This window comes from Phaethon lepturus, unplaced genomic scaffold (genome assembly GCF_000687285.1).
Source record: "Phaethon lepturus isolate BGI_N335 unplaced genomic scaffold, ASM68728v1 scaffold55791, whole genome shotgun sequence".
Taxonomy (NCBI): Eukaryota; Metazoa; Chordata; class Aves; order Phaethontiformes; family Phaethontidae; genus Phaethon; species Phaethon lepturus.
This window is the reverse complement of record NW_010516634.1, coordinates 1-17,302: the sequence shown is the minus strand read 5'-3', so window position 1 is coordinate 17,302 and position 17,302 is coordinate 1. Positions and strand designations below refer to the sequence as shown.

At 41.3% G+C, this 17,302-nt stretch overlaps 1 protein-coding gene across 1 annotated transcript; it reads right to left on the bottom strand.

The window, feature by feature from the left end:
- Window positions 1–1,337: 1,337 nt before the first annotated feature.
- LOC104627749 (pro-epidermal growth factor-like) lies at window positions 1,338–16,403 on the bottom strand (the record flags this gene model as incomplete). The annotated part of the gene is made up of 10 exons (XM_010296102.1): window positions 1,338–1,488; window positions 3,392–3,511; window positions 5,842–5,967; window positions 7,006–7,122; window positions 7,758–7,907; window positions 8,344–8,493; window positions 9,246–9,413; window positions 12,622–12,845; window positions 14,549–14,653; window positions 16,255–16,403. Coding segments are annotated over 10 exons (1,460 nt in total), but the record flags the coding sequence as incomplete, so codon positions are not given.
- Window positions 16,404–17,302: the final 899 nt, after the last annotated feature.

The following is a 17,302-nucleotide window of genomic DNA, read 5'->3' as shown; positions in this document are numbered from 1 at the left end:
CCGCCAGCCGGATTTAACGCCATTCACCAAAGTTCTGCAGTTGTAGATTCTTCAGTTCCAATAACAGAAACTCAGTGAGGTGAAAAAAGAAAGTTTGCAATGCCTCTAAAATTTACACTAAAAATCTAAAACAAATACCAGATATGACCATGAGTCCATCTCTTGTAATGGCTTTGCTGAGCTTTGGAAATCCACAGCACAAAGCATCCACTTCATTCCCATGTATGTACATGAGACACATCCTTTTCATATTCCCGCAGGCTACAGAGGTCTGTAGGCAGGGGAGACCACCCATATCGAAAAATAAGAAAGCCAAGGATTTGACAGTGCTTGCAGGAATGGCCTGGTACAGAGGTTCTCCCAGTGCACTACAAGGAAGATCTGGGGGAATGGTGGGTCAAAGAAACCTTTCAGCACAAAGCTTGCTCTCCTCACTCCAGGGTTATACCAGGGCCACCTGAGTTACTGAGGCACAGAGGGAGATTTGCCTACTACGGAACAGCATCCATCCCCTGCACAGGTCCTCACTTACCAGGTGAGACCCCAGGGCAGGAGGCAGGCATTGGATTTCTCCCACTGTAAACACTTTCATGCTTGATTTTGAAGAAAGATGTAACACAAATTCAAATATAATCAACTTACACAAACTCCAGCACTAATGGTTTTGAAGAAATGATCACACCATGTGACTAGGCCATTACATTGACCAGGCCAAGGTTGACTTCTGGAAATATGAGATTCTTTTTGCTTTTATCAGTAACTGCATTTGGGCAACTGGGAATTAAGCTTCACAAAAATATCGACAGGAGGAAGGAGGCCTCATTGCTAACTCTCTTTAAGAGGACCATCATGTTGTGCCCTTTCTGCTAGGGACCAAGACTCTTCAAACTGTAAGGGAAGATGCTGACACCAGACTTCTCCTCCCTGGTTCCAAGCAGAGAAGACAAGACGGGGGTGTCCTCTTCCACCACAGCGAGTGCTACACATGAACAGCAAGGCCAACAGGTCGGTGTGATATGTGCAGGAGAGATGGCAAGCACCTCTTTCATAAAGCCATGACCACTAAGTCATGTAACAACTTATCTCACATTTCCAAAGCAAAGAATCAAGTGCTTAGGGAACAATTCCAATCCTGCTATTAATCGCAATGGGTGTGAATGGAGTGACCACTGACAGAAACTTACAGGGATCGCTTACAGAAAAGAGCAGAGTCTAATGATAATTGCCAGCATGAGTGATTAACAGATAATTTATGGACAAACACTTCACTGCCTGCACTTGACTGGGCCCTAAGGGTACCGTTCGTCAGCACAGACAATACAAATTTTTGTACTTACTTGCAGGCATAGTCTTGTAGATCAGAGACATAATTGCACACTCCACCATGGAGGCAGTATGACTCGTACGAAGGAGGGCATCCTACAGAATCACCTTGCACAGGGTGTGTAGAGTATTCGTTGCTGACGAGAGTAGGGGACATAGTAGATTCTGAAACACAGGATTTCACAAGGGCATCTCAAACTTTTGGCTGAACTGGCAACATGATCTTACGAAAGGGTTCCAGAACTTCAAGATAGGAAAGTAGGTAAAAACATCTAATTTTGACCAATTACTTGTGTTTTACCTATTTGCTTATGTTGCTTATCAAATTTAGGCACACAGAACCTTAGATCAAAATATTAAATATACTTGATTCTAGATTTGCAATGAAAGACCCACAGAGGTTGGCTGCATTCTGTCTATTTAGATGTGTGAGTACAGCTCTGAAGAAAAACTGCACCTGGCTTCAATGACTTTTTCAACTTATACAGCTTTAGGGTATGGTAAATCTCTACCATCCATAAAGTACCAGAGTCAGATGTACAGTTGAAAGGTGACTGTATTTCATGCATGTGGATCTCAGACTCAGAAGTTTTCGCATGCAACTTCTTGTTCTTATGCAGATTATTTCTACTCTGCTGCTGTCCAGTTGGTTGCATCTGTGTGTGACTGCAGATCACATTTCTTATTTTTAGAGGGAACTCTGTTGTCCCAGTTCTTCAAAGGGTTCTGTAGCCTGCTCTGAATCGCACACACAGTCACCTACATAGATATCCAAACTAGCTAGTTTTAAAGGCAGCTCTAGCATCTCTGCACAGCATGACCTATGGTGCAAACATGCCCTTACAGAAAAGGAGCACTTTCTTGCCTACTTTGATGCTACAGCAAATCTATAGGTCAGAACCAAACATCTACATGGCAAAGAATTTCTAGCAATATGGCTTAGCACAAATGCGTCTAATCGCTCTCGTACATTTACAGGATCAGTTTTGTGACTCACACCAGTTTTATTGCAACGTGACCTTCAATGACATTTGTTTTTTAAAATTTCATTTGCAGGAGCACTGCCATGGCAAAGAGTCTGAATGGAAAGGGATGAGTGATTTTAGTGAGCCCCAGGTGTGACTGCAAAGAAAATTTCACCTTGCTAAAAGAGCTTATTAGGCATAGAACTGAAACAGTGTGTTAACACACATGAAGACATAGGATCAGGTTTACAGCTGGGGGACCTAGAAGGAATTACTTCCAAGTCATGCATCATTTAAAATCATAATATCCTGAGTGACACCTGAAACTACTAAGAGCTTAAATAACTGAAAAGGGGGTGGGGATCCTGATAGGTGTTCTACTTAAAAAAGCCATAATCTCCTTCTGTTTTTCTGCAGAAACAGATCTGTGACAATCACACAGTGTCCCTCCATCATCATACAGCCACTTGACCTGGAGTAAAATTCATCCCGATGAAGAGGGCTGACACAGAGTAAGATGATGAGTCACTCGGCTCCACATTTTGAGAGAATGCACTGAGGCACTGAAACGAGGGTCAGATAGTCACTAGGGCTGAACCTTCAGCAGCTCCCTTCATTAAATTGGTAATCAGATTTTCTGAAGAGTTTCAGAGCCCTTTTGAAAAATTAGCCACTGAATCTGAAAGTCTAGCTTATTCTGAAGAATTAAATGGGACTTAAATTACGTGCAGTTGTTGTGCTAGCCTCCTGCACAGGGAAAGAAGGCACAGAGAGTTTGAAAACTAACACAGACTGAAATCACCTCCAGAAATGTTACCTCCAAGGAGCATTTACTTCTGCTGTTGATTGTAAAGGCCATTATATAGATGTGTCATTACATTTAGACAGTAAAAATTAGCATTGAACCTTAATGTAGGTATTTCCAAACTAAACTCAGATATGGTCTCTTTAGCTCAACTCAAAACAGCCTCCTAAAGCAATGCTACCTCGATCCACAAGCTGCCCAGTATGTCACCATACAGGGTTTCCTTTAACAATTTATCCAAGAGCATAGTTATTAGTTAAGGGCCACTTCATTTTAATTGCTCACTCCATTTACTCACTGCAACCGACGCCAGTTCCAGAAGCATCATCAGCACATGAGCAAGTGAAGTTTCCTTCTGTATTTGTGCAGGTTATGTTCTCTCCACAGGTGTGGGACCCCGTCTTGCACTCATCAATATCTGTCACCCAAACAGTCTGCAGTTAGAAGAACGAAATGCCTCAGAGCATCGGTTAAAAGGGCAGCAGTTGCAGCATTGCAGTCTCCGGGCAGTGGGGAAAAACACCAAAGACCTTCACGGAAAACGTAACGGAAAAGTGACCAGCACACTTTCTATGCCAAGTAATCACAGCCTCCCCAGCCTCTCAGAGCACTCCACGCTGCTGCAGAAGGAGAAGGACGGAAAGGCTTCCCCAGGAAACGTAACGGAGTTGGAGAGAAGGCTTTTTTGTGCTAGATATATCCGCCTGGCATTGCTAGTCATAGCTTGCGCCCTGGGTGAGCACGGGAGCACTGTCAGCTGCAATTCTTGCATTAAGACCGCAGAAGGGTTTGCGAGTGGGGCATTGCCCACCCCGGTACCCCCCGCCTGGTCCAGCCTAGACAAAAAGTTTAGACAGAAGGAAAGAGTCTAGAAACCTACAGGTTTATGTGGTTTGTGTAAACACTTAAATGAAGTGAGCCTCTGAATTACTATGAAGAGGCTCCCTGATTACAAGAGTTTCCAGGCTCAGAGCCTGGATTAGGCTCATCTATAGGTCTCATCCACACCCCGCCACGCACCCTCACCCTGCCTCCACACCTCCTCTAGCCCACGGCGGCAGCTCCTGCCAGCCTGGCACTCACCCCTCGGGCTGGCACGTGCGTGGTGCTAAGTGCCTAAGCACCCCCTCAAAGGTGGGAACTTTGAAAGGGTTCACATAGCAGAGTTTGGGACCCTCTGACTCATTTTATGAGCTGTCAGCGGAACAAATGTGCCAGTTCTACTTTGGGGAAACAAAATCATAAATCTACCATCCCAATTTGTGTGAAATTATTCCTTAAACCACTGGGACTTTTTGTACAGTAGGATTAACAGCATCTGGCCCAAAACAGTACAGAAAATTCAGAGCACACTGAAAAGCAAAAATACAGGAACAAAACTGTTGCAGCATATTCCAAGAAATGTGATTTCAACAACACAACATGAACACATCTTGCACCATCTCTCAATATACTGACACATTTCTGGACACTGTGAATACATGCAGGCATCTAAAACTGAATTACAAAATCACTTACCAGCTTCTGGTTTTTATAGTACATTTCAAGCCATCAAACACTAAATTAGTTTCAATTCTGTTTACATCGTAACAACATTGCATCATTTATAAAATGCTGTGAAAACATATCTTACCATCTTCTGGTCTTAAAGACTTCAGGAAGAAGATGGACTGTTTTTCAATAATAGTGGTAGATACCACGATCATTCTATACCACAGACGGAGAGAGCTCAGTGCTGGCTGGGGACATGCCTTGTAGGTGGTGCTGGGACAGCAAAAGGTGCTTGTCACTTCAGTCTGCACTTCCAAACATCCTCAAAGACATGAGCTCTGGATCTCTGACCACTGTAGGAAGAATGCCTTCTTGAACCTCCTGCCTCTGATACTTTCCACACCTGGCCATAATAATGATATTATTCTTAATTTTTCAGTCACCCTTAGCTGTGTCGAAGAACCAAAGTCCAATAAAGACTATGTAAGAATTGGGTGACATTTAATGGGCTTTGAATTAGGCTATAAAGGAGGAAGGAAAAAGAAAAGGACAAAAGAGAAGCCAAGACTCTCATAAAGCTCTGAACAAACTGTGTGCTAGTCAAATACTGGGGGAAAATGCTTCCTGTTCCTTCATATTTACTGTTAAAATGGATTAAAAAATTAAGAAATGTAGGGAATGAACTACAGACCTGGCATTAGAGCTGGATGGGAAAATCAGTGGGTCTGATTATTAACAAGACTCTAAATGTACTCAAGTTGTCAGTGTCAACACCTTGAACCTCATGCCTATTAAACAGACCTGGAATTATTTGATGAGTATTATGACACACTCAATACCTGCTTTCATTTATATTCATGGCAACGATTTCCAATAAAGCTCTACTGCTTCACCTCCTCTTCCCTCCTCCCCTTCACTCTTCCTCTCTTTTCTGCTGTAGCCACTAAAAAGAGTGCAAACACTGAGAGGAGGTATCCACTGACAACTACAGGCTTTGCATATTGATCAGTTGCTGAGGTTGCCACACTTCAAACAGGAAGGAAAGAATCAAAAAGGAAGAAATTATAAATGTCAACTGTCTGGGGGAGCCCCTGTTAGGATCCATGCCCCTATCAGATTTTTTCAAAAAGAACCCAAAGATCATTTGACAGCTTCACAGCTTGATGCAAGGCTAGCCCAAATCATAAGACATGTCTATTGCTCATTCATCCTGCCCCAGCCTTCCAGGCACAGCACAGCCCTCGCACGTGCCCATACCGTAGCAATGGACTCCATCTCCAGTATAGCCCTCCAGACATTTACAGACGTAGCCCCCTTCCGTATTGATACAGCCCGACACGTTTCGATTACAATAGTCCATATTTACAGCACACTCATCAACATCTGTGAGGCAAAACAAGGAGACAGGACACATGGGTGATGAAACATCAGGTAAATCGATAAAAAGAAATGTCTACATCATGAATCTTTCAGACTATGTTGTCACTTGTCACTTGTGCATCTGAAGCAAATAGGAAGAGAAGGGCTTTGTGGTATTTTCTTGGTATGGCATTTGATGGGGATGTTCTAAAGAACCTAAGACAGTCAACCAGCAACTTTCAACTGGAGACCTAAGAGGTTCCAAAAATACCACTTGCTTCAAAAAAAGTCCCATTTGGAGGGAATGATCCTATGCAAAACTAGCCTTATGTTCTTAAGCCCTACTCAGAGACAAACTTTGTTTTGAGAAAGAACACATAAGCTTAAAAAAAAAGGTACCACAATGAAACAAAAATTTACAGCCATTTCACCTTCCAATTTTTTTTTTCCTTTCCATAGCAACATAGACTCCTGTGAGTCTTCGTGCTTAGCCACCAAATGGTAAATTGTTCTGTTTCTAATGCCTTCCTGTCTTGGCCTTTATGAGAGAACAAAATGCTTCCATTTATGTTGTATGAAAGTCCAAAAACTTATAGACCACTCTCAGCAATGTGTTGTCTGATTATTAGAGTCTCTTTCTAGTGCTAGAAAGAAACAAGAGCAGCACTTTTATACAAACGTTACATCAGGAATACTAATTTGTAATAGATTCCCTAATACCTACTTCTAAATTATACGTCAACTATCATGTCTACGGACTGAGCTTTTATAATTAGGAAATTTTTGCCAATAAATACATTATGTTTTTATTCCTATTATCCCCATTATTGCTTGTTAATATTAATAGGATTAACACTCACGACTCAGGGGAAAATAAGGCATGTGATAACTAGCCATTTCATCTCACATGCTCTCTGCTCATCATCCCTTTCAAAACAAGCAATACCATTGACCTTTCTATGAGGGCTTAGGCAGCAGAGCTGCCAATGTGAGAAAAGATAGATTTTCTTTCTCTCTCCAGTCTGCAGTTTTACAGATAGTTGTATTAATGTCTTTTATTACCGTAGCATGATTTCCCCTTCCTGGTAAATCCTTTCAAACACTGGCACATAGCACCATCTTCCAGCAAAACACACTGTGCGTTGACATCACATTCTAGTGCAGTGCAGTCATCTTGATCTTGAGCATAAAAAAAAAAACCCAGATAAACCACTAAATGCATTTGCACAGCTCAAAGGAGGTACTGTACATACAAACAAACAAACAACTAACTAAAAATCTAATAAGAAAACCAGAACATACAGTCAAAGCTTGAAACATAGCTCTCCAGGGTTAATGATGACAAGGCAATATAATCATTATGGCTGCTGTCTTTGTCTAGATGGAATTGAAGTGTCATTTAGTATCAGGATTTCTGAATATTGTATGCAAAACCTATTGTACAATTTAATGATCTAGTGTCATTGAACATGTGAAGAATTCAATGGTTTTACTGGTTTTGTTCAAAGGAACTTAATACAAAAATCTAAGGGAGAGACTTTCACAAGTGTTCCAAGTTAGAACGTTTGCTCTCTAGACCTGGATATTGTCAAGTTTTGTTGACATAGCGACGGAACATGGAGACAAAAAAGAAAAAAAGCAGTTGCACCTGGCATAATTGCATAGGCCCAACTTATCGTAAGAGGGTTAAGAGCATGAATGCCACCAGTCTGGTCATTGAGCCTTTCTTCCTTTAAGGCCTATGATTTATTCTGTTCTATAAACCTGTTCAGAGCCTCAGAGCAAATAGAAGGAAAACAACCATCAGACTCTACCTGATACCATGATTTCAGCCATCAACAAAATGCTGATTTTCTGCTTTTCCCCACTGTCTGTATCCTTGAATATCCTACTGCTTTGTGTGCTCCAGAGCAAGGTCTCCGGTGTTGGCATCGGCACCACCTCCTTGTGCACAGAGCCACTTCCTGAAAAAGACAAGAAAAAAGTGACACAGACTATTTAAATAACTTTCTGATTTTCTATCACTTGCCTACTTTCCAATAATCATGGTGGCTTCCTTTTAAAATAAACATCAGTATCCTCCCAGACTAGCCTGTTTCTAGCCTCAAATTATTCTTAAAACCACTCACTGGTGCGTTTTCTCAAACACAAAAGACAAGGAGTGCAACTCATTGCTCACAATACTTGTCAGCACTGCACGCATCTCTCTTACTGCTAACATGCCAAGGCAAAAATTACAATGGTCAGACACATGTTATTGTCCCAGGACAACACCTGAGTGTTTTCATCCTTCAAGAAACTATCAAACATTGTGTAGAGCAAGGTGAACATTTTCCAGTGCTATCTGTCAGGATCCTCAAGGGTTTGGGGAGGGTCTTTTTTGGAACTGGAGGATCGTACCTGCTGTTGTGTTGGAAGCATTCAGAGCACGACAGGTTTTTCCATCCTGAGTTTTCCCAAATCCTGGATGGCACATGCAATGGGCAACTCCAAAATTGTTTTCACAGATCTGATCACAGCCTCCATTCTCATAAAGGCAAGGATTTGCCCCTAATGCAGAAAAACAGGCAACTTAACAAGCTGCTTCTTCCGTCAACATCTCCTCTTAGCTCAAGTTGAAGCAGTTGGAAGAAGAATAAGGACTGACAATAACTAGAATGTCTTTTTTTTTTTCTTTCATTAAAAACAGATGCATATAATAAAGCATAGATATTATCACCTAGTCTCTGGCAGGAAAGCAGATTCGCACACTCTCTATCTAATAAATGTATCTTCTTTATTATTATTTCCTTTACTATTTCTCTTTTAATATTTAGAGTCCTAACATTCCCTGAAAGAACATTACAAGGGCATAGGGAACCTGTGATTACCTTCTCTCAATCCTGGTCTATTGAATTACTTTTTTTCTGCTTACAGGGAGATCGTTCCCAACAGAAAATCAAATTATTTGATTCAAAACTAATAAATCTTACAAAATCTTTCTCCATGTCATTTGTTATTATTTGTGTGTGTGAGGGGTGCTAATAAACTAAGATAAATAGGAATTAGAAGTCTATGGCAGCCTTGTGGCAATTGATGAGCATCCATTCTTGGGCATGATCATAAATATACAAAATCTGTTAGTGTTCCAGGGACACATGCCCAGATGATGCTTTCAATAAATGCCAGTCTGACTATGCAAAGCCTTCTAAAGAGAGCCTATTTCTGAGAAGGTAATCCTCTCCCCAAGGACATCTATTCTACTGATATCAGTGAACAAGAGGAGGCTGGAAGGGAATGACTGCTTAATTTTTGCAGTATACCTGGTTTCGCCAAAGGATGAATTACAACCATTGATGAGGGTCTCAGCATGCTGCCTCGAAGACGTACCCTATTTTGTCCGGTCTTCTTGTCCACCCTCATTAGTGATGGCCTAGCCCAGTCAGAAAACCAAAGGTGATCCTCAAACACCACTACATCAAATGGGTGGCCTACAAAGAAATTACATTTCTCATTTCCATATCTGTAGAATATACACAAGAAATCAGGTAAACAAAAGCATTATCTGCATACAAGTCTACTTCTAAAACAGTGGCATAGCCATAGCACTTCTCCACTTTGATGTCTCATGGGGAGGGATAAGTGTCCATGCACGATGGACCATAGGCACATGTTACTTATGTTCTCAGCAGAGGAGGCTATGGCACTTGCCTGGCTCAGTACAGTCTCTATGCTGCTGGTGACTTCCAACCAGATCAAGTTCACAAGATGCTTCTAACTCAGATATCATCGTTTCTTGAAGCAGCATTGGGACCAGCCTTTCAGAAGTGGAGTGTCTCCCTCCTCCACCAGTAAGTGGCCCAGCACAGAGCTGCTGAGGTACACAGCTCCTTTTTCAGTCTTCACATAACAGGGAGGAGACAAGCTCATGGCATGTGTTGTCCTGCAAAAGTGTGCCAGCACGGGGCAGCCTGGGAGCTACAGACATTATAGCCACTGACTCATGGTAGGACCCCAAAGCCAGTGTGTGGTCTCTGCAAGTGCCAAAAATACACACAGGTGTCCACATGCACATATAAACATGCACAGACATTCAATAGCCAGTTCATCACCATGCAAAATTCAAGAGGGGAATTAATTTTCCTCACTTCAGCCAACAGGCAGCAGTAGGTGTGACTAGTTAGTCACTGTCTGTTAGCCAGGTAACCAACAGTAGCAGCTAACACAAACCACAGAATGCAATAGATCATCCAGGTCATTAGCTCATATGGAACTATGCATTCTTTCCATACATTTAGAAATCTCCTGCTTTCAAGGTAGTCTTTGAGCAAGCTTTTTGCAATGGAAAGTGAGGACACATACTGTTCTTCCATGGATGTCCACCTGGTTTTAGAGCTGGTACTTTCTGGCTGAAGCAGGTTTGCTTTGTTCTGGTCCTTACTCACAGTCTGAATATGCACCTCATTTTGTATCACTGCAGTCTGAGCCCCTCTGAAAGGTATGTTTTGTAGGCACGTGGTTTTATGATCTGTGTTTTTGGTTTTTGATGTAGACCTCAACTAGGTGATGTTTAATTTCAGTAATTGGATCCCAAAAGGTATTAGTTTAAAAAACAAAAACAGTCAAAGTCAAACAAACAAGCAAACAAAACAACAGATACATTTGAACCTTGGAGAAGGAGTTTGGTACCTCTTAAATACACTTCACAAATAAACTGAAAAAACCAAAACACACTCCTACATAACAAAAATTCTAAGACACTGTTTAAGTGTTCTTAAGTATTAAGTTGAAGAGCATATAGCTATTCTGTTACCACTTCACTGCCTTCACTGAACCATGCTTAATCATTGGGTGTGGTTCTTAGTTTTGATTTCCATGAAATTTGAGCAACTACCTCAAGATCTAGATACTGTTCCCATCCAAACACATAGTCATGATTTTAGGATCTATATCTTGCACTATCAACAAACACCCTGCTTGGACCAGCAATTCCTTAACCTCTTGACTTATAAATATACTAAGGATTAAAAATAGAATAAGGATTAAAAATAGAAGTGCAGTGTCATCAATGGAGATAGCAGGGACAGAAAAATGAATAACCACATGAATCGTTGCCACAACAGTGCATACCCAACCCACTGCATAAAGAAAAGGAATGGCTGTGTTGTTCACTGCCTTGGGCGGGTGCTTCCAGATGAAAACGGGGTTAGCAGAAGAGCCGAAATAGTTTTACCTATTTTGCATGCAGCTATACTGACTGAATTCTCAGTACGAGGGCACTAGAGGGTGCTGCTGTAATAAAAATTCAGGTTACAGCAGAATGTGTATGAAGAGATGCCACCTTTCCATCCTCCAGCGTACAGCTGTCCAAGAACAGAAGCTGAATTCTGGTCTCACTAACAATTAGCAAAACATCAGGATACCAAGTCTCGCTGTCTCTCTAAATTCATAACCCTACTGGTCTGCACTTCATCTCTTTCACTTCTTTCCATACCGGTGTTAATGTCCTTTTCTTCCACCTCCGAACAGCCATATCACTGCTCCAAACCTACCTCCTTTCCCATGTCCCGTGTTTCCCCAGCGCTCCTAGCCCTCTTTCTCCATTTTCTCCCTGTAAGATACTGACTCATTCCTTGTGGAGAAACAAAGTGAAACTTTCATCAGGCTTTCAAAGGTCCTCCTTTGCACATCAGTTGCAAGGTGGAGTGTACAGCAGAATATGAGCAGCAGGTAAGAAGAGAGGAACGCTGGGGAGTCACTCTACTCGGGGCTTTTGACGTCTTATGAACTGGAGAACACTGCTCCCTCCAAGACCTCACTCTGCTCACCTTCATACATGTGGGAGGGAATCTGGTTTAGGATACGAACACAAGCACAGACCAGAACACCAGCTGCTCAACAGAGCAACTGTAAAGTCTTTACCCATGGCAGTCATGGTACTGAGCCAAGAGTCCTCATTCTATCTGTGTTTTGTGTGCACACCTACAAAACAGTCCCCAGAGAGGTATCATGCACAAAGGGAATTGTCCTCTCCAGAAACTAATTTGCCATATATGAGATTCTTAAACACATGGTTTACTTTACATGTGGTAAAACATCAGTTCCTCATTGCTAATACTTCTGTTCTCTTGCTCCAGAGCAACACAGTTACGTGTCAAACAATAGAATTCTCAGCCATAACAACTACCAGTATATTGCATAAACCATTTTTCCATTCAGCGGCTATTGTGTATTTAGAATCATCCCAGTGTTCAACACTGTGCAGATGCAGGTTCTTTGCTCAAGGACCTTAACGGCCAAGATTAATTCCCTTCCAGTTTACGTCAATATACTTCACTGGGTGTAATAAACACAGCAAAACCTGAATTACACTAAGCAGCCATGCACAGAACAAGCAAACCACATTTTTAACTTTTTCCTTCTTTTCATTTTTCTGTGGAGGCAGAAGAGTTCTCTGTGCAATGCAAAGTGACTGAATAGTAAAAGCAGAGAGTGTTAGAAAGGTGTTCTTTTGCTAAAATGAATAAATAAAAAGTCACCTGGGTAACAGAAATGAAGAACTAAGTGATGCCATTAACCTCAATAGAGCTTTGCACGGGATATACAGCACAGCGCTGGCCGGTAATTCACATGCACATATGCAGATACACACGAACATTGTCAAGCAGCAGTAGGTAATTATCAACCCCAAAGCCTCACCTACATCATTCTGTGCAAGAATTCGACGACCAGAACCATCCAGGTTTGCGCTCTCAACCACTGACTGCTTAGCATCACACCAGTACACCTTGTCTACTAAGTAGTCGAGAGCTATTCCACTGGGCCACACCAGACCGGTGCTGGCTATAACCCGGCGATCAATGCCTTCTAATGAAGAGCTGTCTATCCGGGGATTGACCCCCATGTCAGTCCAGAATAATCTCCTTTAGAAAAAAAAATGCATACAGGAAGTCAGTAAGTAAATGTTTGTCCTCCTCTCCATGAAGTTCTTTCAAAGCAGAAAGATCAGATCAGAGCAACACAGGCCTGAGGCACATGAGAAAAAGTGCGCACTTCAAGCAAATATATTGGCTGCTGATCTTTTCACACTTGCCATAAGGCTCCGGGTGATTACACTGGCACTTATGCAGAATCCCCACCCTGTTCGTTGGCACAAAACCTTTGAAAAACCACTCCTCCCACCGATGCTAACTGCCAGCTCTTCATATCTGCTTTTTGAGTTTTCCACGTGACTGATGATAGCAGTTTAGCAAACCCAGGCAACAGAAGACAATGCATTAACCAGCTCCTTGTCTAAACAAGGGTGTAACGATGCACAAAGGGAACCAGAATTACCCAGCACCCATGGAAAGCAAGCAAGAATCCTCAGGTTATTTTGGCTTTAAAAAATAAACCAGCACCAAGCCCAGACTCTTTTCTTCTTTTAATAAAATCCTGATTCTCAGGGTCTCTCTCCAGAGTCCTGAGTGTTACTCAGTGAGTGCTTACTGTTTTTCAAAGAACAGACAATGCAAGGTGGCCACTTAAAATGGAGATAGGCAAACCCACAAATTACTGCTGAAGTTTGGACTCCAGTCTTCCCAAGCATCAGCTGGGAACCTTTGTCAGGTTTACTGAGATAACTCACGGATTCACTTAGCTTTATTTACGTGAGCAGTTTTGCTGTAGCCAGTGCAGGCATCAGTATTCTCAATCGTCTTAGTTGTGTCTCTCTTTAATGACTTTAAAATGACAGATGTTGCTATAATGTCTGTTCCTCTTTTCACCATTCACTTTCTAATAAGGAAGGTTGTAGTGATGTCTCCTCCTCCCTTGTAGCCCTTGCCTCTACCAACAATTCTAATAAACAGTGCCCCTGAACCTACATGTTCTTAAACATTTTCCTGCAAAGTGTCTCTCACGTTCAACCTCTACTGAAAGACGCTTTCAATACAGAGGGAAGCTAACAAAACACACTCCCCAACTTGGCTTTGTTCATCAGTAATTAGTTATAGCATGATATGAGCATCAAAAAAACCCAAAACCCAAACCAACAGATTTAAAACCATCCTACAACAGGCATATTGACTGAAATCCACAGGGCTTTGCCATTGATTAAAATGGCCAGAATTTCATCAATAGTTTAAACATTCAAAACTTCTTTGATCATCTCAGCACTAGATAAGAAGATACAAAGTGCGTTTAAATCAACGCATCTCCACAACAGTAGATTTGGTCTAGTTTCCTCAGAAACTGAAACATGGCCAAAAAAATCTTTTGTAAGCACCATTGGTTAAAAGTGATTACTTTTTTCACACTAATAGACATGGAACCATCAAAGTTTGTAGTGTGGTGCTTTCAGCTCTCAGGGTGACTTCAGTCACTTGTGCTTTTCTTTAGCTTAAACTGCATAAAATATCTTCAATTCTTCTGGTATTTTTTTTAAATCTGTATGAGAACCAAAGACATCCCAACTCACGAAAGAAACCCAGCAATAAAACATTGCAGTTCACACAGCTCTGCAAGGCAATGACTACCCTAACAAGACTAATGCACTTTTTGACTGCCAAAAAGGCAAGGCTGACATGCTCATTTTTAAAAAGTCTCTCCAAGTATTACACAATTAACTGGGTTTATCACTCCTTACTTAGCAAATGGGTGAATGGCAATCCCTCGGGGCTGGGAGATATCCTCCCAGATGATCATTTTTCTTTGCATTCCATTCAGATTGCTCCTTTCGATGCATGCCTTCCTGCAACACACACACATGTTAGGTCCTCCCTGCTATCTTTTTAATTACCTTCTCAGGCAGAATGTACAAAGTTTTTGCATCGCTTTAGCTTATCACAAAACTGTAATAAATAACTTTACAATGACATGATGTGGGATGTCTAGTTGTTTTATCAAGAAGTAATTCATGTTATAGCCTCGTTATCTGGTCCAGGACATGATGATCAAATACCTGCTGCTCTGCAGCAGACATGAAGTTCTCCTTTTTTGGGCAAATAACAAGTTGAAAGTATGATCACTAATAGATGAATGTTAGCTTTAAAGTGAGTCAGGAGGAAAACAAGCTCCTAACTGAATGGCATTATCAAACGTATAAAGAATTTTTTAAAAATAGGACTTCTATATAGCATTTTTCATGCAGAAACGGCCAACCTATTTATATATTATATCTATTTTATAGGAAAGAATGAAGCTAAGGTCCTTGTGATCAGTCCTAAAATCTATGGCAGAGTTGAGTATATAATCTACGTTGCCAGTCTCCCAATCTGATTTTTTTCCAGAAAACTGTCCTTATTGCTACAAACCTGGCCAAACAAGCATCAGCCTTTACCTGAAAGCAAACCTACAGCCTTCCATGCCTATCTGGACATGCAAAGAAAGGTCACACAAAGATGGAAGGAGAAATAGATTTCTGCAAACGTGGAATACAAACAGGTAAACGCAGTGAATGAGAAGGGAGAGGCAGATACAAATTCACAGCTTCATCCTTGACTCTCGTCTTAAGGAGACGAGCACCAAAATTTCCCATTTCACACGAAACACTGGCATATTTATACAGGAGCACAATTGTGTAGACAAGATTGTACCTAATAGCAAGGAAGTAGACTTAAGTAGACAGCACATTTAAAAGGAAGAAGGAGGGTGATCTGTACATTCAAAACCATTTTTTATTGACTAATAAAATATGGGTCATACTGAAACATCATGACCGCTCTTCAAGGAGTCTTCATTATGTGTTCTGATCTGACACTGTCTTTTCACTAAAGGTTGATTTTGTTTCTCTCTGCATGTAAGATTAGGTATCAGCTGCAATGTGAAGTTGTATTGTTTGCCAGTGGCCGTTCCTCTTTTATCAGAGATAATTGACAAAGGATCTCCACTGGCTTAAAGGGGCATGATTCTAGCTGTCAACAATGCTGACTCCTGTCCAAGATGTACTCAGTGCAGTAATACTCATTATTTTTATACATATTAAAAAGATATAAAAATATATACACACATGCAGTGTGTGTATATAAATATGAGTGTATACATATATATGTACATGTACACATACAGATATGTATACATGCAGTACATGCTTTAGATTCCTTGCAACTGTGTCCAAACCCTTGCTTCTTGGAAAAACAAGGATAAAAATACAACAGCAGACTCAAAGTGATCTTCCAGCATTTCAGATTTAAAGAACCTTCCAATTGTATATACTTGAGATTACAGCTACCCAATCAGAATGTGAAGCATTACTGAATTTAGAGTGATATCTCAGCTATTTCTGTATCACCAGTCATTTATTCCAAATATTTTATGGCATGCTTCAACATAAATGCACTGTGGAGCATGTACCCTCTGTCTGTCCAATACAATTTACGGTTAATCCAGTCCACAGCAAGGCCCTCGGGTGTATCTATAGCTTCATGAATAACTTTTTCACGATTTGAGCCATCCAGATTAGCTCGTTCTATCCATTTCAAGGCGGTGTGGGCAAAGTAAATCTGTGAAGAAATAACAGATGAGGTGTTATTAGTTACCATCTCACTTTCTGCTCTATTTATTTCCCTTGTCTGATAGTTCCACTCCTAAAATAATTTTATCATCTTGAAAGTTCCCTGAACTGCTTATTCACAAAAAGCTGCACAAGTAACCTGTGATCCCTGATCAAATAGAAAAAACTACTTATCCTTCAACCAGGATGACTTCTACAGGCAGCTTGTGCTTAGCTATAAATCCTGGTTGCCCTATATACAGCCCTCTGAATATCCTGTGGTTTTGTTTCAGCGAGCAGCTACTTCATATGAAGCACAGCTGAGGCAGCAAAAGTAGGAGCAGGCAAAAAGAAGCATGTTATCATTTCACTGGCTGCTTGTTTTAAAAAAGGGGGAGTAGGGGGAAGAGAGTAGTAGGGTATGTATGCCAAGGAGCTGGGAAGGGAAAAGGAGTTATATAATTTTCTTCTATTTTTTTTTTCTCTCTTTCAGCCTGCACATACCTTAAATTTTTACCAGGTGTCTATTCTGTAAGGCTCTAACATTTCCAGAAGAGGCTTCTCAGTTTGGGGTCAAAATAAAAGTTCTCTGCTGGTGGGAAAACCAGGCTTGTGTTTTCCAAGGATGAGGAAAAAAAAAAAAAATAATTGTCTTGTATTTGGTATCCAGAGAGAGCCAAGCACTGTATGGCAGAACTACATACAAAGCAATGCTGAGGTTTTCTTCGCAGATGACAGCAACAAAACAGAAGACACTGTTCTGATGCCAACCACGAGGACCAACAGCGCAGGAGGGAGGCCTCTAGCGTTAAACCAGCTAATTCAACTGCCGGGGGAGCACAGGGCGATGCGGAGCTGCTTTACCTGGCGCCTCGGTTCTGTGCCGCCAGGACCAGACCGCCGCAGCCT